General features: G+C 43.3%; 1 protein-coding gene across 2 annotated transcripts in view; it reads right to left on the bottom strand.

The window, feature by feature from the left end:
- Positions 1 to 25,192, bottom strand: part of ADK (adenosine kinase) — a 560,564-nt gene that overhangs the window by 263,578 nt on the left and 271,794 nt on the right. For both annotated transcript variants that reach the window (XM_019555561.1, XM_019555562.1), the window contains one exon: positions 12,311 to 12,419. In XM_019555561.1, coding sequence (XP_019411106.1) covers positions 12,311 to 12,419 — 109 coding nt within the window. The remainder of the gene's footprint in view (positions 1 to 12,310; positions 12,420 to 25,192) is intronic.

Here is a 25,192-nt window from a genome sequence, read left to right as displayed (position 1 = left end):
GAGTCCATTCCAGAGCCTGGCAGCCCTAACCATAAAGTAATGCCTCCTGATGTCCAGCCTGAACCTTCTCTCTAACAATTTGTGGCTGTTATTCCTATTAGCCCCCAGGTGGTGCCCAGGGGAACAGAGCCTCCCCCAGTTTCCGCTGATTCCCCCTGGTGAGTTTGTAACCAGCCACCAGGTCCCCTCTCAACCTTCTCTTGTGGAGGCTGAATAGATTCAGGCCCTTTAGCCTCTCTTCATAGGGCCTGACCTGCTGCCCCTTGACCATGCAAGTGGCCCTCCTCTGGACCCTCTCAATGCTAGCCACATCCCTCCTGAAGTGTGGTGCCCAGAACTGGACGAAGTACTCCAACTGTGGCCTGACCAACACCGCACAGAGGGGAAGGATCACTTCCCTAGACCTGCTTGTGATGCATCTGTAGACGCATGACAAGGTGTGGTTAGCCTTACTGGCTGCTTCCTCGCATTGGCGGCTCATATTCATCCTGGAGTCAACAATGACTCCAAGATCCCTTTCTGCCACTGTCGATAAGAAGGGTGTTCCTCAGCCTATAGGCATGTTGCAGGTTCCTTCTCCCCAGATGCAGCACCCTGCACTTGTCTGCATTGAATTCCATTCTATTCTCATCTGCCCACCTCTGTAACCTGTCTAGATCTAGCTGGATTCTGTTCCTCCCCTCCAGCATGCCCACCTTACCCCAGATCTTGGTATCATCAGCAAATTTGGACAGCGTGCTTTCCACAGCCACATCGAGATCACTGATAAAGATGTTGAACAGTACAAGCCCCAGGACCGAGCCCTGGGGGACTCCACATATGAATATTTACCACTCTACAACTTAAAAACCAAGGATTGTTCTGGCATTTTGTTAAAAGCAAATGCTAAAGTACAAATTCCTAAATTTTAAGAGCTTTAAAAGTGTTCAAAACAAAAGAAAAAATTATGGCTTAAAACCATAGTTTATGGGTAACTAACTACCTGTTGAGAAGCAATGCTGCAGGAACCACAACAGGGATGGTGCCTGAAATTCTATCCATTCCCGTCATGCACCTGTTGCATTCTTCTTCCTTCACATATCATCACAAGAAGCAACTTTTCAGCAGCATAAATTGTTCCTTCATTTGAATCTGTTCATATCTGTTTTTCCCAAATACAGTTATTTATGTGTAAATGAGAATATAATTGGCCTCCAAATCTCACTACTCTACTGTTGAAACAGCTTGATTCTAAGAATTCAGGTTGAATTTTCAGGTACTCCTATTTGAAAACCACTTTGTTGATTGTAAAACAGAGCACATTGGATCAAAAAATCCACAATGCCCATTTCAGTATAATTTTTCCAAAGCAGAGCTGCATTTTAATTGGCATCAGAAAAAGCTTTTGTCTGAACAATGGTCTGAATTTAAAAAACACATGTTTATAAGTCCACCCATTGATAACAAATGCAAAAAATAGGGAAAGTAATATTACAGATTTCCATGCCTTTACATGTTACTGGGATCAACTCTAATAAAAGAAATGTGGAACCCTAAACTTAGATCTTTTTTTTTTGTGCATACTTAAATACTGATAATTTATTAGTAGCGTTGTTTTTCTGCTCAACTTTTTATTTTAAATAACTATTATCTCAGTCTGACCCTTTGTGTAAATGTTAAATTTAATTTAGGAGAGAAATCTTTACAGCAGGTTTAAATTCAATTTGAATTTATTTTAAGAAATAGCAACATCCTCAAATGTTATAAGATACAGCCTGATAACAATGCAACTCAGACCAGTATACTTCCAAATTTCCCTGTGCTTCAGTTTTGAGATCTCTCTTTAACAAAGTTGACATGGTAACAGACTAAATTCTTATATCCTCATAAGGATAGCATCTAATAAAGATTGACAAGCAGGAGGATAGCAGCAAAAATCTCCTTCAAATTGACTCAACACACCCCTTAGAATACAGAGGCTTCCCATTTTAATTTACATTTAAATAGTGTGTTAAGTCTGCCCAGACTTTACATATAATTTGAGACTCAATGTCCCTAAAGGCAGAGTCATCTGGGAGAGCAGAATAAGTATGTTTGCAGGCCTCTGCTGCAAAATCTGTTGGCAGTCCAATCAGTGTGGATTTTCATGCTAAGGTTTCCTCCCCCTGGTGGTAGTGTTGGGGCTGATGAGTATCTATTTTCACTCACTCACTGTCTTGTATAAAGCCTGATTTAGGTTTTGCAGTTGAAGCAGCTCATTACCGATAGACTGGTTTAGCATTTGTGCAGATTTACAAATTCTGCTAATGAAATAAAAGCATGCCCTTTCGCTGCTTCTCATTTTTCTAGGAAGCAGTATATTTTTAAATGGGAAATGCAATTACTACCATTATGTCAATGAAAATTACATGCTGGGTTTATCTCTGTAGGTATCTGTCAAATGCAAAACGTACACAACATCTTCAGAGTAATAATGATGTTTTATCATTTTAATTACAAACACTTTGAAAAAAATCCCTAAAGTGTACCAATTGGGGTGGTCTAAATTAACAGTAGCTTGATAGCCCAAGGGTAGCAAAAATAGATTGAGCTACCAAATTTCATAGTAGTTATAGCAGCTGTCTTCTTGCCTCAGGGAACCTGGGTATTTAACAAAGCAGACAGCTTGGCATTGGCATCTGATTAGCAATGTGTGCATTGTTGGATAGAATATGTGCAGCTCTATTGTTTCACTGTTTGATTAGGAATTTGGAGAGTTGTGACATCATGTAGCTCTTACAGTTCAGCTTCTGTATGCTCACTTACAGGTACAGTAAATGGATTGTGATATTTTCTCAGTTATCATTAGCTATATAAAATGGGAACAGTTCATTTTTTACTGTTCAAAATAATCAATGAAACAGGACAGGATTTAAATGTCAGATACAGTTTCCTGTCGCTTCCATGCCAAAATCTGGTTGAACTAGCTGGATGAGTTTTTTTAATTGGGAAGAGAGCAACATGAATCAGTTCTTCAGTTACCACAGATAAATACATCAGTCGGGATTTTTAAAAATCTGTTTACATGAATGTGAATTTGGAAGGGAGAATTTCTCTCCAGGAGGGATGGCTCAAATGAAGATTCAAACAGCTATTTTCTTAACCCCATAACAGATGGGTGGTTGGGGCACTCATTTGGGATGTGGGAGATCAAGGTTCAGAAAACCCAAATAAATGGTAAAAAATTGTCTTGGTTTAACAGGCTTTATCTAAAAGCCCTTGTCTGGATGAACAATCTTTGTGCAAACACAGATACTACTCTAAGGTCATGGTCTGAACTCCAAAAAAAGATCCCCCACGTGGCTCTTTCCTCCTTATTCTTTAAGTATACATCACAAATTATTGGTGCTCGTTGGCAGAGTTCAAATCACTGAACTCATTGCAAACAGTCTACTTCAGCTAGAAGTACATTCTTTTACTCTATCAAATCCATCTGAGGTAATAAGACTTGATGTTTTATTCAACAGAGCTGAGGAAAATTGTTGCACAATAGGTTAATTCAAAATGGCAGCATAGAAAATGCATCTGTCAGTGGGGATCAAATTACAGGGCAAGCTCCTCTCAGTGCTTAGAAAAACAAGTCTGCAGTTCTACAGATTATGTGCATGTGTGTGTTTAAAGGGGTGGGAAAGGAGCTAAATATCTGAGCTAACCTCCAATTAAAGTCAATCATAAAAACAGCCAATGTAATGAGTGTAGATTTCTTTGGGTAATTATAACACCAACCACTTTTTTCTCTCTTTTAAATCTGTAATTCTGCCTTCTTGTTATTGCTTGCTTTGTCATTAATCGCCTCAGGAACTTGATTTCCTAGCAACAGACTCTGCCACCAAACATTTGGCTCCTGTTCAACATTTTCTTTGTGAAAAATGGCACTGCTGTTGCCGCCTGGCTGTTGCAGCTAGACTGACTGTGTAAGTGCTCTAATAATGCATTCTTAAAAATCACATGATAAGAGGAGCAATGACTGAGCTTCACTAATAACTGGGCTAAGGAAGTCTATCTACAATTTGAAGGCTACTGGGGTAGAGGAAGGGTGAGGGGGTAAAAAGAGTGTGCATATTTTCTCTTATAAATAAAGATCATTAATAACCTGGAGGTGCACACTTACAAATAAACATTTTTAATCTCTCTGTTAGGCTCCTGTTTATTTGCCAGTTGTGAAAAGGAAAGATAACCTCTCTCAAAATGTTGCTCAGGGATTTATTCTCCACTAGCTACAAATCATTTACCTTTAAATAATGGGCCATTGTGACTCTCAGTCTGAAAACAAAATAAAACATTTAATTCTGAGCTATTTTTCTACACACATTACTTGAGAAGACAGTGGTAGAGACATTAGTATATAAAAGCACCTTCTGAAATGGTAGTCTGAGGCTTCATTGTATGCCTTCTCAACATTCAAAAGGTATCATGGTAGTAAGCTAATGCATCACGGTGATAATTTACGCAGACCTTTTGTTCACATTTTGATTGGTTTCCTTTTCTTTAAGGGGAAGGAAAAGAAAAGGCTCTCTCTCAATTTACGAGACAGGAAATGTGTGTGTGCCATGTTTGAAAGCCTGAGAACATGTGGATATTGCTTCCAATGCAGTTATAGGATCTGCCCACAGTAGACAGTAATGTTTCTTTTTTTCATAACTTTAAGAAAGCACAGCATCACAAAAGGGCAGTTTTGGAAATAGCAAAATATAACTGGCCATTGAAATAACATAGCAACTATATGCTGCTAAGAATTATTCCCCAAAATGTCATTTCATGGATGTAGTGATGTAGAGTTTTATGGTGTAGAGTATCAATGGAGACAAAAGAACTGTAGTTTCCCACAGCTATGAACATTTAGTGGATATTTTGATTCTTGCCAGTCTCTGTGTGTCACTTGTTTCCCATAATGCCTACAAAGTGCCAGTGTATTTTAATATACAAAACTATCACAATCCATCTTAAATTATCATAATCATCATATCAGTAAATTACAATAAAAATGGCTTCATTTAACATTTTAACATGCCTCTGAAAGGAGGAGACAGCACAAAAGAAATTTCATTTATACTTGCATTGTTATAATAATCACATTTTTTCTGAAGTAGAATAGCCAAAAAACATGTAAAAATGATGTGAAATATTAAAACTGTGCTATGCATTGCTGACATCAAGCTTATGTTTTGACAGGCTCTTGTTGAAACTAGATAATTCTGCCATCAAGCCCTTGCTTGATACCCCAGTATCTCCTTGCTTAGACAAGCATTTAGGAACTGTGAGAAAATAAATATAAAAATACCAATGACACACAGTGAGTGCATCTACATGAGATGCTAACTGCATAGTAGCCTAACACTAAATGTATTTATCCACCTTAATACATGACATCCTATATTTCAAAAAGAACCTAAAAGCAGAATACATATGCTTGAGAAGTACTGTTTTAAAAAAAAATCCATGTTTGTCATTACTTTTATGAAAAAATGGATACTGAAGAATAACTGTACTGTAATCGCATAAATTTTTAGTTTGTGGTGATAATTTTTTTAAACAACTTCCATTACTTTACTAGTTAACTGAACACTATCAACTTAAACAAAACAGATAAGATTTAAAAGCTGCGTTTTATTAAAGCACAACAGATATTTTTGGACTAGTCTCTTCAAAGTGAATGCATATGATTTAGACTAGTGCTGCCCAACTCATCCAGCCCCATGAACCAGAAGAGTGACACGGGACCAGTCTGTGGGCTGGATCTGAAGCACAGAGCCACATCATCTGGCCCTCTGATGTTCAAATTTGACAGCCCCAGTGTTATTTGCTGCAGTTCCTGGGGATGTAACAGCCACCACTATTCCCACCATCCATCAAATTTATGGTCCCACAAGCCAAATAATGCAGCTCCATGCTCCAGATCTAGTCCACATCTAGAAATCCATGCTCCAGATTTCTAGTCCATATCTAGAAATCTGGCAGCAGAACAAGTGGGAGGAGTGTTAGTTGCTATGGCTGTGGGAACTCCAGCAGTTAACAATGCCATTGCTGCCCACACTGTCAGATTTCTGGATCTGGTATGAGCCCTACTACAGGCCAGATGACACAGCTTGGTCATCCCTGATCTGGACAGCTTTAAAAGATTTAATTCTACAAACAATGCTAAAGGACGACAACATCATTCAAAAAAAAGTTTCTGTAATGTAGTGGTTATTAGATAGACACTTGGCTGGAATGGTCTAGACAGGGATTAGCCCAATTTGAGTAGGGGGTAGATTAGATGACCTTGTGAGGTCCCTTCCAATCCTACTTTTCTATGATCTATGAACTAGACAGCTAAGGAAAATCAACTGAAGGTATCTAAGTCAACGTGTGCATGGTAATATACATTAAACTTCAACTGGGAATGCTCTCATTTAGGTATAAAGGGTTTTTCAAATCACTGTAACTTAATGGTCCTAGCTGAGATCATGAACTAGTTTTAAAATTTATACTAGTAATCTTTAAGTACTAAAAAACTTCACTGGTTTACCAATATAAACACACAGGAAAGTTTAGGCTTTTCTGGATTGTGGTGAAGTAGCATCTTATGAAAACCAGGCTGACTGAGTCATGATACCAAGATCTAGGCATGACCATCTCCTATGAAAGTGGGATGGTAACTTGTGATACCAAGTGATAACTTGTGATAACCAAGATGCCAGCTGTGTATAACCAGGCCATAAGGTCAGAAAGCTTCACTGCTCTGACTCCTTCTCAGCAATGGTTCTTCTATACTGGGGAACTTGATGCTCACAAGCCATGTCAACACAAAAGTTAAGCATAAGAGGAACTATAGACCATCACCAATATTAAAGATGCTGCAAGTGAGTCACATTGTTTGGTCATGAACAAAGTGAAATAAAGAGCTGGACACTCAAGAAATTCTTGCAAATGTTAAATGGCATAGATTGGGAAGAGATTATTTTAATATGTTAGCATTGATATTTTGCAGGTTTTTTTTACTTTACAAGACATAACTTTAAAAATTAATTTGAAGATGTTCCCTTACCCACAATCTATTTTTTTCCTCTGATGGAAAGATAAACTGGGTATTCCACTAATTGAATGATTGAACTGGTATGATATTGTTATAATCGGTCAACAGTAAAACTGACTGCAATACCATGTGAGTTACTATATTGAGAACAAAAATTACAATCAATATTGCAATTTCCCATCCTCAGTAAGGAGCTCCCGCTTAGGATCAAAAGAAAAACTGATGTAAAGAAAGAACTTCCAACACTATATAACCATAAAGCATAAATGCTATCACAGCAACAAGTGACACTGCTTCTTTCACTCAGCGCCTTCAATAACAAACATTAAATGACTGTGGGCACAGTATTGACAAAGAAATTGAATACAACTAACTTGGCCAGTAGGGATGTGGATCTGAGAAAAAGAATCAAGGCAGCTCTACAGCCCTTTACAGCAGCAGTATAAAATATACAGAGAAAAATTAAAATCTATCTGGTTGCATGGCAATGCAAAATCAACTGTCAGAATGGAGTTAGACTCTTACAAGGTGTCCTACAAAAAGGGCATATTCTGTTTTCTTCAATTTTTCCATTATTGTGCGGATAAATAGAAAATTGCAGGTCAAGAGAGATGTAAATCTGAGCGCAAAATAAAAATTTTCAAAAGACCTTCTCCCAACTTTTCCTGCTCTCCTTAACAACCTTCTTCAACAAGCAGAGTTTTCTTATAGGACATACAATTTCAGTTTTTGACATATATGAAAATCTTGAAAGTGGTAGCCAAAATTTTCCAACATACCTGTTTAAAATTAAGCACAAAAGTATGTGCTCCCATAGTCTTCAGCAGGTGTTACAAATGGTCATCACATCAGCAACCGAAGCTTCGGCCATAGACACAGCTTTAAATGCTTTTCTGTATACCTTGAGGTACCAGGTGCAGCTCACAAACATTGAGATGGTGGGGTAGATGGAGTATCCCACAGTAGTGCAGGGGGGCCCTCCATGTGCTTGGCAGTGAACCCGGATCTTCTGGGTCTGCCAGGGAGCATGCAGGGGGGCTCCCTGCATGCTTGGGAGTGGACGCCTCCCCGCACTCAGCCAGCTCAGCAATTGGCTACAGAGGGACCCCGAGTGTCCCCCCAGACCCAAGAGGCACTAGTCACCAGTGGGGGAGGTCCTGTGCACTCTGTGGCAGACCCAGAAGTGGACCGGAAGTGCTTCTGGTCCACTTCCAGGTCCGCCACCAAGTGCACCACCATCTCAATGTTTGTGAGCTGCACCTGGTACCTCGAGGTATATAGAAAAGCATTTAAAGCTGTGTCTGTGGCCGAATCGGTGATTCTCTGAATCAGCATCAGATTGGATTCGGCCGAATCAAATCAGGACAGTGATCCAAATCAACTAATCAAATACAACACGATTTGTACACCCCTACTGCTTAATAGACTCAGGATAGCATTTATTTTGAATTAAGTATTCTTGACTTTAGTAACAAGTGAACATGAAACTGTATTTTGGTAATCTTTCCACATATTGCAACAGATTAAAAGAAAAAGAAAAGGCCTGGTCAGTCTGGATGCAGAACTTTATTACCTATGTAGCATTTGTTTAATTTCTGCTCAGGTCTCCCACTCAAAGTGGAAAAGTATACTGAGAAAGGAAATATATTCAAGGAACTAGAATATCATTGTGCTATTTACTCTTTGCCTGCCAGAGTGTAACATAGGCAACCTGTATAAATGCTCAAAAATCTTCTGTTCCACTGCCCTCCCCTGCCTACTTAACTGTGAATTATGTAAGTGAAATGATATTTAATAAGAAATAGACCTTGTTCACCCGGACAAAAGAATGTAATAAAAGCAAAGAAAACAGGCAACAAAAGGATCCATTGCTGATATTCCATAGCACTGTTAAGTACCATGTTTCATGAGTAATGCCAAAAAATAAATTAACAGACAGTATCGTGTGCTGATAACTTTTTATCTAATATTTACTGCCAATTTGTCTGAGGGCCTTGCAGCTATCCATATGCATATCCAAAGTGGAGACTTTTAGAGATAATGACAGACTAGATAAAGTCTACGCATGTATTTAATTATAAGAATAAACACTCAGCCAAGCAAATAAAACAACAAATCACTGAACCCTAATACAGATGGAATAGTTTACACTGGGTTGGCCAACATGTGGCATGTGTGCCACAAGAAGCACACAGCCATTTCGTTTGCCCTAGAGAAGATGTGGGAGGGAGCAGAGAGAACAGCAGCAACTAGAAAAGAGAGAAAAGCAATGGATCAGACAGGGGAAGACAATCATAGTGGGACTTGGGGAAGGTGTAGGGTTTTGTGGCACACCTACCAAAACATTGGCCCTTACTGGTTTAGAAAATTATGAGCAACTTTAACATTAAAACACTTCTAGAAAGTCATGAAAAAAAACCTTTAGGCTGCTCACAGAAGTTATGGTCACAGAATAGAGATCTGAGGAATTCTGTGTGCAATTGGGATTTAACGAATTTTATGCCAATGGGCTCCTCTTGCATGGGGCCATTTAAACCCTGTCAGCTGCAGCATGGGGCTTTACATAGTCCTGATCATAAGGAACTAATAAGCTCTCTCACATGGGGACATGAAAGACCTGTGCTGCAAGGCAGGGGATACTTTTGTGTCCTGGATTCAGAACCCAACCCAGGGCTTCCATCTTCAGTTGCTTGTTGATATTAGTGGCCCCGGATCTAGGACACATGCCACACATTTAATTTAAAGGTGTGGAACATCCTTGTGGCTGGTTTGCCATTTTAGCCCCCATAAGTTCCCCAAATATGTGGAACATTACAATTTATCATGCAATCACCATGGTAATCATATTTTGCAATTCAGTACTCCTATTTTTTGGCTTGAGTAGTGGTGGCGGCAATAATACATTTTCTCTGTTACAACAGAGAAATGTCAGCGAAGGATGCAAAAAACAAAATATTGATCTGCTTTTTCTGTACTAATATTCTTAGGGTCCTTCCTAAAGCCAAATGTTCCCCTAACTTGAGTGCTCTCAAAAATTTCTCCAGTATTTCACAACTATTTATTTTTCCAGTCCAAGTACACATCTTCAATTTTACCATATTTTCTTATATATAACAGGGTCCCAAATATAACACAAAAATACATAATATAACACACAATATAACACACAATATTTTTGGAAGGTTCCAAGAAGGAAAAAAGATCCTATATCTTGGAGCATGGGCAAGTACTTGAGGTCTGGGTCTCCAGGGATGGAGGCTACATGCTGGGGCTGCAGGCTAGGGGCTACTAGCTAGGTCTAGGGACCTGGGAACTGGAGGCTGCATGCCAGGATTGGAGGCTTGAGAGCCAGGGCCATGTGCTGGCTCCAACCCTGACATGCCAGAGCTGGAGGTGTGCACCAGCCCCAAGGCTGGATCTAGCCAGTGTGCAGAGTCTGGCCACAGGCCTGCCATATGTGCAAACCTGAGAGAGCATCTTGTTAGAGAGGCGGGTGTCGTATAGGTCTGGACATTTGGTGGCAATGGAGGGTAGAGGGGAAGGCGTCCCATAAAAATTAACGCTGCCACACCCTGCCCCTGCTGCCAAATGTCCAGGCCCACAGGGAGCCTGTTCCTTGCATATAATGAGCACTCCAATTTTTCCCAGGTAGTTTAGGGGAAAAAGGTGCAGGTTATTTGTAAGAAAATGTAGTATTTTCAGTTTGAAAGGAAATTCTCAGCCTCTTGGTCAACAAAAAGAATAAAGCTTGGATACCTCCTACAGAATATTCCCGACCAAAAAGATAAATCAGCTCCTCAACATGTAGCTGATCCAAACAGACTTAACACAAAAGACAGGTTTCAAAACTAAAATTAGGATAGTGTAGGCTGGATCTATACAACAAAATCCCTTTGTCACCTTGTATAACTTTTCACGTGTTCTATGAAGTATCTCCATTGAGAATATTTTTTCTCAAAAATACATTACTCACTGGTATTTATATGCAAGTATGCTAAGATATAGAAAAACAAAAAAGCTTAGTGTAGAGTAGCTTTGCTAACATTTGTCGTTCCTCTTTGCTGAACAATACTCTTAGCCTTTCTGCAATTTTTAGCCTACAGCACTTATCCCCAAGTGTGTCATTCAGAATAGACTACAGTATAATTATTTGGAAATGAAAACACGGTTCATTTTTAAAATATAAATTAAAAATGAGCAGGCTATTGAAGAAATATGTATTCTTGAAATGTATCTCAAATATGTGGCAGGAGCAGTGGGATGTCTTTCTTTTGTATAACCTTTTCAGTGTAAGTATTTTTTGACAGTTATAAAGGGGCAGTCTTGGCCATACACAAGAATCAATAACAACCATGTAAAGCCTACAGCAGTGCACACTAACAGGCTGTAGGAGACATTAACACTAGCTGAAAGAAATAACTGTATTTTCAATGAACTTGTTCCTCCTGGATAATCAATTTTTTACACTCTTTACCAGCTGTTCCCACATAGCTCAGGTAGCAGAATGGCAGCAGCTGTCATACGGAAACCATATATTATATGCATATTATGTGTTTTTAATCTATCATAGGTGTTGTATACATTTGCTAATTGTACTCAGTCATATCAACATCAGAGCAAAATGAAAACAAATTCACTCTTTGTATTTAGGTATGCAGTCCACACAAATACGCTAAGCTTCAATAAATTTCACATAAACTAATTGTGGATTTAACTCTTGTCACCACCACTCCCCACCCCCACCAAAAAAACCCAACTCTGATCCCAGAAATAGGATTTTATCATTAAATCATAGCTTTCCCCACCCCCGCCCACATTCAAGAGACTTGTCATGATCATTGTTTCTGAAATATTGAGTTATAAGGTGCCATGGTAATTACTATGGAATAAATAGCAATTAAGATTGTTCACACAAATAAGCTCAAACTGTTTGCAGTGAATAATTATGCTAATAGTGTTTTTCTACATAATCTGTGCATCCTTCACAACAATTTGCCAGCAAATGTGAAATGTAAATTTGATGCACTATTACAGAAGCTCTTAAAGTATTTTTGGTTTCTTATTGTTTCCTGCACTCATTTTAAGAAGCATATATCTAAAATGTACTAATATTGCTGTAAACGCAAAGATAAACAAATCAAACCACTTTATAGAAGTAGTAGTAATTTCCATAGCCTTCTTACACTACATGCAAAATGTATTCTACTATAGCTTAAATTTTATAGAGATTGCTGTAATACACAAACACTTGACAACTTTAAAATAAGCCAAACTTACTGCTATATAATAAACTTTGGCTTTTTCCACCATTTTCCAGTTCTTGTCCAGATCAAGATGCTTCTCCTTCTTATAACAATTAGCAGCAGCAAGATTAGCAATGAGGGACCTAAATGTTAAAAGAAAAAGGCATCAATTACAGACAGTTTCAGCAGCGCTTTTCTTAACATGGCTTCATTTCTTCCACCAGGAACAAGGACTTTTTAAAGTAAATTACATCAGCGTGTAAAACAGAGAACAATAACAGGCAAGTAATATTTAAAAAACATGGCTATTTAATAATGTCTGCTTTTTTAAAAACAACATATTAATTCTCCTACTTACAGTGTATGACGTCATCCAGTTTCCTGAGATTATTTGTCCATATCGTAAAAATCAGGGATATTAATGGCGTGTAGATGTTTTATGGAGGTGAGAGTTTGTGATAACATTTTTCTCCATTTATAGAATTTTAATTTGAAAGAACTCATTGCAATAAGTTGCCTCTCTAAAATTGATCAATTTATACATTTTTTAGAAACAATAGCTAGATGAAAATATTGCTATAAATAACACTTGTAGCTTAAGATGCTAAAAGATTACTCACAGTTCTTGATTTTAAGCACAAGCTAATTGTTGGTAATGTCGAGAATACTTGTTGGCTACTGCACTATTGACACTGAATACATACAGACATATTAGGGCTTTGTGAAATTTTGATGGCCGTTTCATTTTGTATTTGGACATTTTGATGGTCAAAACACCAAATCCTAAATGAAACACAAGGCTCTGAAACAGCTCTGAAACAAAACGGCCATTCAAAACATTTTGGAAATTCTCCAAAATGATTCAGATGTTTCTGAAATGTTTCAGAGCCGATTCAGAGCTGTTTCGACAGTGGGCTTGCAGGGAAAGATAAACTAAGAGGGAGGGAGAAGGGGTGGGGGTGAGACTGCTCTGATATTGACATCTGTAGCTGGCCAGTGACAATGATCTGTCCCTGAGGTCCCTTCCAATCCCAGTGCTCTGGGGGAGGGACAGCGAAGCACCATAAAAAGGCTCTTTGTGAACTGCTGCATTTTGCAGCTGCATCTGTGAGTGTCTGGAGCAGCAGCAGAGAGCAACATCTGTAAGCTTGGGTTGCAGCTTGGTAGTGCCGTGCTACCAAGTTGTAGCCATTGCCATTAATCATTTCCTTTTTACCCTTCCCTACCCTGCCCTAAAAACCCTGTTATTTGTTCTTCTTATTTCCCCCCCACAAAAAAAGAAAGCAGTGCTTTGCCTGGAAAACACTCAATGCATGTACATTTATTATACACACACTCACCCAGACACACATTTTTTCCCAGTACATGAAATACGAAGCATGCTGGAAAGGCAGGTGCCAGGTCCTCTCGCTAGGGCAGGAGAGGGGGCAGAGGAGAGTTATAAGTTCCACCCCCCCTCCAAATTTTGATGCAGCCTGTTTCCTAGCACTAGCAGGCATGAGGCTTCTGGTGCTAGTAGCAGCAAGGAGGTGGGACCAGTGCCTGCATCTGCACTCTCTCCAATAACACCAGCCATAATAATATCCCCCGGCACCACCAGAATGACAAGCAGCACCAGCATGACAGTTTCCTCCACCCCCATTTCAGTTCCCAACCTCAGCCTTCTAGTGCCAGAAGAGGAGCTGGATATGGAAGCAGGGGACCTGAGTGCCCTAGCAAAAGAAATTCCAGGGACCAAGAAGGAATGTGAGTTTGTGCTCTACTCTCCTCCAAGTTCCCCTAGAGCCAGGTCTCCTTCCCTAGGAGACAGTTCAGAGAAAGATGAGGTAGAGGTTGTGGAGGCAAGCGGCTCAGCTAAGTCTGCTTCTCCTGTTGTTGTGCCTCTGCCTGCTGAGAAGGGGTTTCAGGCAGGATCCACACCTGCATCCCAGAAGCAAGGAGGTAGTGTGGTGTGGGATCATGTTGAGGTGGTAGATGATCCCAGGTATGCTATCTGCCTGCACTGCTGATATAAGACCAGTTGGGGCAAGGAGAAGAAACACTATAGCACCACAGGGATGCTGATGCATCTCTGCAGGCACCACCCCCTTGCCCTTGCTCCTCCTCAGCCTGGCACTGGTGGGAGCATGCCCAAAAAGAAGTCCCCCTCTCACTCCAAAGCCCCCATTCCCCCAAAGGAGAGGCAGATCACCCTGCAACAGTGGGGGAAAGGTGGGCACACGGGGGGTGTGGTGCAAAGGCAAGCGAGATCACCAAGACCATTGGGGATATGCTTGCTCTGGATGGCTTTCCCTTCTCCCTACTTCAGCAGCTAGGGTCAGGTGGCTGATGGCTCTTGTGGCCCCATCTGACCAAGTGCCCGCACACACCACCTTCAGCAAGGTAGTGGTGTCCTCCCTGTATGAGGCATGCAGGGAGTACATGAGGGAAGAACTATGCAAGACAGGTCCACAGGTAGCCTTGCATTTCTCCTCAGACATCTGGAGCAGCCAGGGTGGAAAGCATGCCTACCTCTCCCTCACAGGGCACTGAGGCAATCAGTCAGGGTGTTGGTGTGCCCTCCTTCAAGCGGAGGTGATGGATGAATCCCACACAGCAAGGGAGATCATGGTGGCCATGAACCACATGGTGCAGGGGTGGCTTGTTGAGCAGGGCAAGCTCACTCATGGGTTCATGGTCACCAACAATGGGGCCAATATGATTAAGGCATTCCATGATGCCAACTGTGTTGCCACCTGCTGTGTGGCACACAAGTTCCACCTCATAGTCATGGATGCCTTGGAGGGGGATAAGGCTGCTGGTTATGGCACTGTCACAACTGGCCAGCTCATTTTGAAGTGAAGGAAAGTGGCGGGCTACTTCCATCACAGCATCATGGGGGGCCAAGACGTTGTGGGACAAACATACAGAGCTGAGCCTCTCGTAGCACAAAATCATCCAGGATGTGGAGACTTGGTGGAACTCCACATACCTCACACTGGAAAGGCTGGTGGAGCCATTCCTTGAGGCCACCAAGACCGTCAGCACTGGCAATGCCCTCCTTAGCCAGGTGATCCCCATAGCGAGGGAACTTGAGAACCAAATGGAGAAGTTCCAAAGAATCAATGTTTCTGGCTGGGGCAAGCCACTGTCACTAAAGGTGCAGGCACTGGTGAAGCAGCTGAGGGACAGCATCAAGAAACGGCTGTATCTGTTGCGGTCCAGTACAGTCCATGTGCTGGTGGCCCTGTGTGACCTGACGGTGAAGCATGTGCACCCCCAAAACCCTGGATCATTGGATGGAGGTGCTGGTGAACAGAAACTAGGAGGCAGAAGGGCAGAGGCACTAGGACATGGAAGAGGGGGATCCACTTCCCCATGCCAGCACTCCCAGCAGCAGCCAGTCTCCTCCACAACAGGCGCTGCCAATGTGGGACAAGGGCATGGCTTCAATGGTGGGGTCCAGATGCACCAGACCCCAGCATTGGGCAGGTAGTGTCAAGGCCTCAGTGGCTACTTATCTTGGCGAGGACGTGGTGCTGCTGGACTAGGACCCCTTGGTCTACTGGGCAACCTGCATCCAGATGTGGCAGGATCTGGGCATGGTTGCCCTGGAACACCTGTACTGTCCACTGACCAGTGTTCCAAGTGAGATGGTGTTCAGCACTGCTGGGGATGTTGTGACACCCCACTGCACCTCCTTGAATCCTGGTTTGGTGGAACAGCTGGTGTTCCTGAAGGTGAATCTCCCACTGCCCAGGCTCCACCTCCAGATAGAGTAAGTGCTACCCTCCTCACTCTGTCTGAACCTTTTCCCTTTTTTAAAAACCATTTAATACCCTGCTCTCAGAGCCAGAGGCAGCACTCACTGCAACACCAGCCAGCAGGGGAAGAACGTGCCTGCTGAGCTCCCATGCCAGGACAAACTTGGAGGTATGCACTGGAGCTATGGGGAAGGAGGAAGCCCCAGGTCCTGGGCATGACGTAAAACTGCACCCTGCTAGGGCTGGGAGGCCTGGTGGGACTACCGGTGGCATAGCAGCCCCAGGAAATGCCAGGACTAAGGATTTCTCTGGTGGAAGGCAGGTAGGAGGTGCCTTATAACCTCCAGTCACCAGTGAGTGAGCTTAGCTGCCTGGGATGTAATCTACGAGGCGTGGGTTTTTGGGTTTAAAACCCTTCATCAGGCTGAGGAAGCACCTAGTTTGTGTATTTGTCCTCTTCCTGGATGGAAGGAATAGTAAAGAAGCCAGAGGCTGGCATGCAATGCAGGCAAGAAAGCCAGTCAGTATAAATGGAAATGGAGGCATCAGAAGGTAAGAGACAGGCTGGGGTAGGGTGCAAGGGGGATGTAGCAGGTAAAAGTGGAAAGGTACCTGGGGAGTCAGATGTCAGGCAAGTTGTAGTGTGTCACAAATCCAATGTCTATATTGAGTCCATGAGTTTCTATATCTAGGAGGTTGATAAAGTGAAGTTCATAGGCCTGTCAGTGAAAAGTGGTTTGTAAATTCCCTTTGAGGATCAAGACTGAGAGACTGGAGACAGAGTGGTTTTCTTGTGAGAAATGTGCACCCACAGATAGTCGAGTATTCTTGTCTGTAATAAATTCTGGTGCGCAGTTTGTGGGGGTACTAGAGATACGTTTTGCATGTCATGGCATGGCATGGTCTGGATCCATTCAGTGTGTTTTGGGCTGTAGGAAGTTGGCTTCTGGTGATGAGGTTAGCAAGGTTCAGCTTGTTTGAATTGACAATAGATTATTCCTACCTGAGATGTGCACCATCTCTTGAAAGTCCACTTCTCTCATCTTTTTCCTATTTTCCCATCTTAAGGGGGGGGGGGGGATTCTATCATCCACAGCAGGCCCTCACAGTCAAAAATGATTGTTTTCTATGACTGCCTTATCTGCAAGTCTGAAGATGGGTGACAAGCCCAAACCTGCATCAACAGGTTCTATCACATCTTGGGCATGTGTTTCCATGCGGGATGGGTGGCTCTAGTTTCTTAGTTTGCTCCACAACATGCTGTTTTTGCTGCTCCTGTTGTCATTGTGAGATTTCAAAGTACTAAGCTCCTTGCACCAGACTCTTCTTTCATTTGGTGCAGTCCTTGGTGATAGTCTCCCACGAGTTGATGTTGACACACCAGTTTTTTTAAGTTGACCTTAAAACATCCTTGAAGCACCTTCTCTGCCTTCCTCTGAGTGTATGCCTTGACTGAGCTTGGAGAATAAAACTTGCTTCGGGAGTCTGGATTCAGACATCCGGATGATGTGGCCAGTCCAGTGAATTTGATGTTTGTGATACTTGCTTGCAAGAAGATGCTAAAATTGGTGCGTCTATCTTCCCACTGGATTCAAAAAATCTTCTGCAGGCAGCGTTGATGGTATTTCTCCAGCAACTTGAGGTGTCTCCTGTATGCTGTCCCCATATTAGCACCATCCAGTAAGGTAGAGATCACAACTGCATGATAAACCATGAGTTTGGTTTTGAATCTGATGTCACAATCTTCGAACCCTAGGTGTGTGAAGGCTGCACTTGCACATCTGAGGCGATGTTGGATTTCTTTACTGACATCAGAGGCTTTCAAGGTATGGGAAATTGTCTTAGGATGAACTACTGGGTTCAGAGGATTCCCTGCGCTTGAACAAAGGACAAATTCACGGTTGTTTTCACCCTTGCAAAGCTTTATTTAAGGATACTCGCAGAGGCAGGCGATAGAACAGAGCAGAGAGTACGGTCACCTCACATTAGCCTTAGGCGGCCGCCGCCACCCTGCATGGTTCCCCTGGCCTTGGAGTGTCCCGATCCCGGGGATGCAATAACCTGCACCGGGTCTCCGCACAAGTCGGAACTCTTGCCAGAGCTGAGGAACCCATCATAACTTAAGAATGTACAGCTTACATAGTCTGGAGTAAACAACGTTATCTTGAGCTAAGGATTTGGTTATCTCAAGCAAGGAATTTGGGGATGAGTTCTGATCCAATGCACCTGGTGTTTACCGCATTCCACTTTCTTACAACATTCTACTATCTAGGTTCATGGTTTGGTCACGCTCACAGAGCAGGAGGCTACGTGCTGTTTCACCGGCCTTCTATGGAATCAGCATACAAAACTCTTGCTCTTAGCAAAGCTCTTACTATTACAGAAATACTCAAGATTCTCCAGAGTCTCAATATAAATCAGAATTGCGAGAGCTAGGGACTGCTGGTAACAGCTTGTTGATGAAGGATCTTAGTCTTCTGAATGTTAAACAGCAGTCCTATCTTCTTGTGTGCTTTGGTAAAGACATCAATGGTTGCCTGATGATCTGCTTCCAAGCGAGCACATGCTACAGCATCATTCATTAGTGTACTGGAGTCTGATGACGGAAGTTGGGGTAGTCTTAGTTTGAGCTTGGAGTTGGCTGAGATTAAACAGCTTACCATCCATTTGGTAGTTTAGCTCCACTCCCACTAGAAGTTTGTTGGTGGTCAAATATAGCACCACGGTAAGGAATATCAAGAAAAGTGCTGGCCCAATGAGGCAGTCTTACTTAACAGTGTTAAGCTCAAATGGATCTGTGATAGATCCACTACTGAGAACCACTACTTGCATACAGCCATGGAGCATGCAATGAATGATGACAAATTTCAGTGGGCATCTGTACTCGGAAGAATCCTCCACAGTGCTTCTTAGCTGACAAAGTTGAAGGCTTTCATAAGGTCAAAGAAGGCCACACAGAAAGGTTTATGTTGTTGCTGGCATTTTTCCTTCAGCTGGCAAGCAATAAGGATCATGTCAGTTCTGCCTCTTGATACCCTAAACCAGGAGGAGCTCTTCAACAGCTGGAAGAATACAGTTCAGGAGGGTTCTCACAATGATCTTTCCTGTGGAGGACAGCAAGGTGATCCCTCTGTAATTTCCATGGTTGGACCTGTCTCCTTGAAAACCATCATGATCATGGTGTCCCGAAGGTCATCTGGGATTTCCTTCATCATTTCAGATCGTTAAAATGAGGACATGGAACTGTGATGTAACCTCCTCTCCCCCCTGCTTGAAAATTTCAGCAGAGATTCCATTCATTCCAGATGCCTTTTCCTTCTTCGACTGCTTGATGGCTTTCCTCTAGAATTGTGCGAAATGGCTGTGTTTCAATTCAGTTTCAGATTCATTCGTTTCAAAGGACAGTGATTCGTTTCAGTGTTTCAGATCACTGTCCTGTTTTATTTCAGCCAGGGACTACAGGGTCCCAGCAGGGAGAAGGACACAGCTGTGGGTGGCTCATCCAGGGGAGGGCTGCTGCCCTCCGTGCAGACAAGGAGACCTCAGTGTAGATCACTGATCCCTATTACACCAGGTTGTGGGGCAGGGAAGCAGTGCAGAGTGATGAGCAAGCTTGCTGGTCCCTGCTGCATGACTGGGCTCCACAAAGAACAGAGATCTGTGCCAGCAGTCTCCCCACTGCTGCCGCCTGCCCTGCACTGCCCCAGTGATGTGGGGCTGTGCAGGATAGGCAGCTGCGGTGTGGAGGCCCCAGCACAGATCTCTGCTCCCCGTGAAGCCAGGTCGCATGGCAAAGATCAGCACTGTCCTGCCATGCAACCTGGCTCCACAAGGAGCAGAGAACTGTGCTGGGGTCTCCTTGATGCCACTGCCTGCCCCACGCTGCCCCAGATCTCTGCTCCCTGTGGAATCAGGTCATGCAGCAGGAACCAGTACTGCCCTGCCATGAGACCTGGCTCCACAGGGAGCAGAGTTCCATGCCACAGTCTCCTTGCTGCCACTGCCTGTCCCGTGAAGCCTCACATCACCAATTCAGTGCAGGGCAGGCAGCAGCAGTGAGGAAACCCCCGGTGCAGATCTCTACTCCCTGCAGAGCTAAATCTCATGGCAGGGCAGTAGCATACAGCTGTTTCCCTGCAAGCCCACCTCTGAAACTCAGAAAATTTCCAGAACATTTTAGATGCCTCATTTTGTTTCTGAGATGTTTCAGAGCCTTCCGTTTCAAATCGGATTTGGTGTTTCAGGCACCCAAACAGTCAGAAACACCCCTGAAATGAAACAGCTGCCGAAATTTTGTACCACCCTACTTTTCTCACTTCAACAGTGGTTGGAAGAATTCTGAGATAGTCTCTGACAGGGTGTTGCATCAACAATAGAGTTTTGATTGAGAAGGTCTTCAAAATGCTCTTCCAACAGGTGTTGATGCACACCCCTTTCCTTGATCAGGTCTCCTCCTTCCTTAGGTCTCAAGTCAGTTGGTCCCTGAATGCTTTGATGGTAGATGGCTTCGGTGGTACTAAAGAAACTGTGCATATCATGGATGGCATAATATTCTGCTGGCAGAGTTGTAGTCTAGCAACAGAGCTGTACTGCCATGCATAACGTCTAAAGATGGTGGATAGTGGAATTACCTTCAGGGAAGATTAGCTGCAAAATACGCAGGTATTTGTCAGAGGTAACCCTGACAAATGAGCAGTCATAACCAGTGGCAGCACCACCAGTATGTGGTGGGGACAGCAGATGGCAATGCTCTCCCTTCTGAAAAGCCACATATATCCTCCAATGGTGCTCTGACATGATGACTAAAGGTCACCACTATAATAAGCCTGCCTGACCCCAGCCATGGGTCTACAAGACCTCAATGGCAGAGCAGGCAGAAGAAAATGTTAGAATCTTAATGTCTGGAAAGGTGGACAAAGGCTGCAGTGGGCCAAGATCTCCAAGTATCTTGGCTTCCTTACAATTGGATCAAGGTCCTGTTTTGTCAAGGACCGTGTAGAAGCTAACATGCAGCAGGTTCTCTACAACAAGACATCAAGAAAAGTCTTCCATGAAAATGGCTTTTCCATCACGTTTTCAAGCCCTTGGGTCACCAGCTAGTGATAACAGGAGCAGGCATGTGAGCATTGGAAGCTCCTATTCATGAACTGGATTGAAGGTGGCACTTATAAGAAGGTTATCTGGCACTTGGACAAGGCAGGAATGTGATTTGGCAGCTGTAATTATGCCTGAGCAACCCTCTTAGGGTCCACTCTGCTCGCCCCATATGGTAGGGGGCTAGGAAAGATGCCGTAAACAGTTGGCCTTCCTTTTTCCTAACTGGATAACCCTGGGGCATGCAGTTATTTCAGGTGGAGGGCTGCTTAATGAGGTCTGGTGTGCTGTCAAGGGCCACATGGGTAGCCCAGCACCTTGACAAAGTTGCCCCATACCCTGGTTGCTATCTTGGGGATGGAAGTCCCATCGCTAACTAGAAGTCCCTCTTTTTGCCACCCCTAGAAATACTCTTTTTGGGAGCGGGGGTTGCCATCCTAGAACTAGAAAAAAACAAATACACTAAAAGTAAAACACCTACTATAAAATATTTTAATTTTAGTACAAAAAATATTTTTTTTATGATTTGTGTTTGTGTATTGTATATAGAGGTGATTACATAACAATTCAAAAATAAGTTCTTAGTCTTTTATACTGTGTAGAGGGTATGGTTGGGGGGTGTATGATGGGGTGTGTGTGTGTGGTGCAGTGTGGGGGGAGTGGCTGTGTGGGGTTCATTTAGGGGTTGTGTGGCATTTGTGGGATGTGGGTGTGTAGCTCTGGAACGTGCAGGTATCTGGATTGTATTGTCTTCTCCTGCAGTCAACGCTGGGAGGGTGTGTGTGTGTGTATATGTGAGGGAGGATAGAAGGGGTGTGGGGACCCCCCGGACACTCTCCCCATGGAGCAGCCGCAGGTGGAGGCACTGATGCCTGGTTCTGGCCAGCACTGCATGTTGCAGCAAGGAGTGCAGCCCCCGTTGGGCAGTCTCTATTGCCAGTGCTCCGCAGCACTCACACAGGGGAGGGAAGCCCCAGGTGCTAGAGCTGGTTGCCTTCCCCATCCAGTGTCTGGGTCTTCCCTCCTGTGCCGTGCAAGTGTTGGGAGTGTTGGGAATATGGACGGCTTGGCCAGGGCTGCGCTCCTCACTGCCAGGTGCAGTGCTGGCCAGAGCCAGGCACCAGTGCTGAGCACAAGGAACCCCTGCTACTGCTGCTGCCCCACTACCTGCCCTTGCTCTCCTAGGTGTGGGCTCTGCAATGCTGCCAGTCCCAGCCCAAAGCTCCACACTCCCACCCAGCTGCAGCCTCACCCTGGCCTCCCACTTCTCTACCTGCTGCCCAGAGGGAGTGGAACACCAGGGAAGCCTGCAGCAGGAGCTCCGCCCGGTGCTAGCAAGGAGGGGCTGTAGGTGCCTCACTCCCACTCTCATAGGCAGAAGGGCTAGGTAGGGAACAATTTGTTGGGGGGTGCCGCGGGTCGGATTAAAGTACCTGGCAGGCTGAATCCAGCCCTCAGGCTGTATTTTTCCCACCCCTGAGATAACCATATCCAGCAGACTCACCTTTACTGCAATTAAAATTAGTGAAGATACACAATCAGTTTCAGGACCTGGAACATGAGGACCATCATGGACCATTCCTAATAGTGAACACTCAGAGTGCCACACTGCAATTGTGGCTCGAACTCAGATGATACAACACTGACACTGATGCACTGAGCGAGACCCATTAAGAATGAACTCATAAACCTCCTCAATGAGTTCCTTATCGGAATTAATGTGCATTTATACATGTGCTCCAGGAGGCAGGGGGGCACTTTAATTAGAGCAGCTCCAAGAGTTGCTCTAATTAAAGCACCTGGAGTTTCATGTGTATCAGCATCCCCATGCTGAAAAATTGTCGTGGGGGCTCAAACGATTTTTAGTTAAAGTGCCCCCCATCATCATTTTTCACTGCAGGGATGCTGATACATGTGACGCTTGAGTCTTCTGGAGCACGGTAATTATCCCACATCAGCAGACTCAATTAATCAAGGCTGCTCCGACACACTGTACTAACAGCATATCAGAGCAGCCTTGATGTATGTATACAGGCATCCAGTGAGCACTTCATGACTCTCTGCCTCATATTGGCAGGTAGTATATATGCCACTGTGTATGTCCCAATTCTTGATGCCTCCGATAAAACCAAGAAGGAATTCTGTCAACATTGACCAACTCATTTCTGACATTCTGGTAGAAGACAGGCTTATTCTGCTTGGTGATTTCAATGCCAGGAGTTGGTAGGGACTTGAATTTTTGGAACAGAACCACTGGCAAGGCTGCAGTCGGAAAGGTGAACTTCCCAAAGCATCTTCCTCTTTATTAAATGTACAGAACAGACTCATCATCACCAACACCCTGTTCCACCAGAAAAATGGGTACAAGACATCATGATAACACCTTCAATCTAAGCATTGGCACTTGATTGACTATGTCATTGTTCGTGCCTGGGATCACAAAGATGTTCACATCACTTGGGCTATGCTAGGAGCTGATGATTGCTGGACCAACCAAGGACTCATCTGCTTGGTTAAGTCACTCAAACTGGTTCCCAAATGATGGCCGCAGCAGAAGCAATGCCGACGGAAGGTCAACACCGAAGGACTCAAGGACCCAATCAAGCAAGAGCTCTTCTACTAGTGTCTCAATGAAAAACTGGCAAATTCCAATCAACAACAATGGGAGAATATTGGCAGCGGTTGGGGTGCCTTCAGGTTCACCGTCATCAGCGCCTGCTAAGAGACACTTGGATTCTCTACCAAGCAACACCAAGACTGATTTGATAAGAATGACTCGGGTATCCAAGAGTTGATCAATTGCAAGCACTAGGCCTTTCATGCTTGGCAGAATGATACCAACTGCAAGTAAAAGAAATTGAATCATCAACAAGCCAAGGCAAAGGTCTAAAGGAGGACCTGATATATGAAAAACAGATGGTGGGAAGACAAGGCGAAGGAGATTCAACATCTTGCTGACATTCACAATATGCACGATTTCCTTAGTGCCATGAAAAAAATTCCATACAAGGGCAGCAATCAGGAGGCTAACACAAACTCTCTACATCATTCCTTATTCTCAGTCCTCAAAAGACAAACAGAAGCAGATTGCAGAAAGGAAGTAGAGAGGGACTAGTTTTCTCATAATGAATTAAAAAGATCTAACACAGACCACAAGCTCAAGTTCTCACTTCTTAATATTCTTAAGAAACACCCTTGGGTATTTAGTGGTTCTGAAAAGAAAAGCCTTGTACAGCAAGCCAAAAGAGAATTCATCAGTAACTAATCTGAACTTGCATAAATCTCTCCACCACTAAAAGAAGTAGGACAAGAAATTCTACTCTTCCTGAATAAGAACATAACACTGCAAATATAAGAAATCTAACTCAGCTATTTGCTGATAATGCTGCCCTTACAGCCCACAATGAAGACCTAGTACAAGAACTCATGGATTGCCTCTCAAGAGCTTGCCAGGTATTCGCTCTCACCATCAGCATAAAAAAAACAGTTGTGCAAAGACAGGATGTTTCACAAGATCTGTCAATCACTCTTAATGAAACCAGACAGAGGTAGTCCAAAAGTTCAGCTACTTAGGCTCCACAGTGACCACCAACCGCTCACTGGATGAAGAACTTAATGTTTGCATCAGAAAGGTTGCACACCAAAAGTTTAAACAGCTTCCACCTGCACTGTTTACACCACATACTCAACAACAAATGGCAAGATAAAGTTACCAATGCAGAGGGTTTTCAAAGGGTAAATTTAGCAACTGTGACAGCCCTACTCAAACAAAGATGACTGTGCTGGCTAGGCCATCTGAGCAGACTGGAAAATAGACATATACCTAAGGACATGCTATACGGAGAACTCAGAGGGAACAAGAACAACAGGATGTCCTAAGCTTCACTGTAAAGACACAAGCAAGTAAGATATGAAGGCATTTGGAATTGATCCTGACCAATGGGAAACTTTGGAAAGTGATTGGAACAGTGGCATCACCGTCTCCATGAGGGCATTAAAGTCCATGACAGGAATTGGTTCCAACAGCTTTAAGAGAAAAGAGTTTGCAGGAAGCAAGTGGCTCCTGAACCACCCAATCA

This window comes from Crocodylus porosus, unplaced genomic scaffold (assembly GCF_001723895.1).
Source record: "Crocodylus porosus isolate Cpor-Errol unplaced genomic scaffold, CroPor_comp1, whole genome shotgun sequence".
NCBI lineage: Eukaryota > Metazoa > Chordata > Crocodylia > Crocodylidae > Crocodylus > Crocodylus porosus.
Note: the sequence above shows the minus strand (reverse complement) of the source record. Positions and strands in the feature narration are given on the sequence as shown.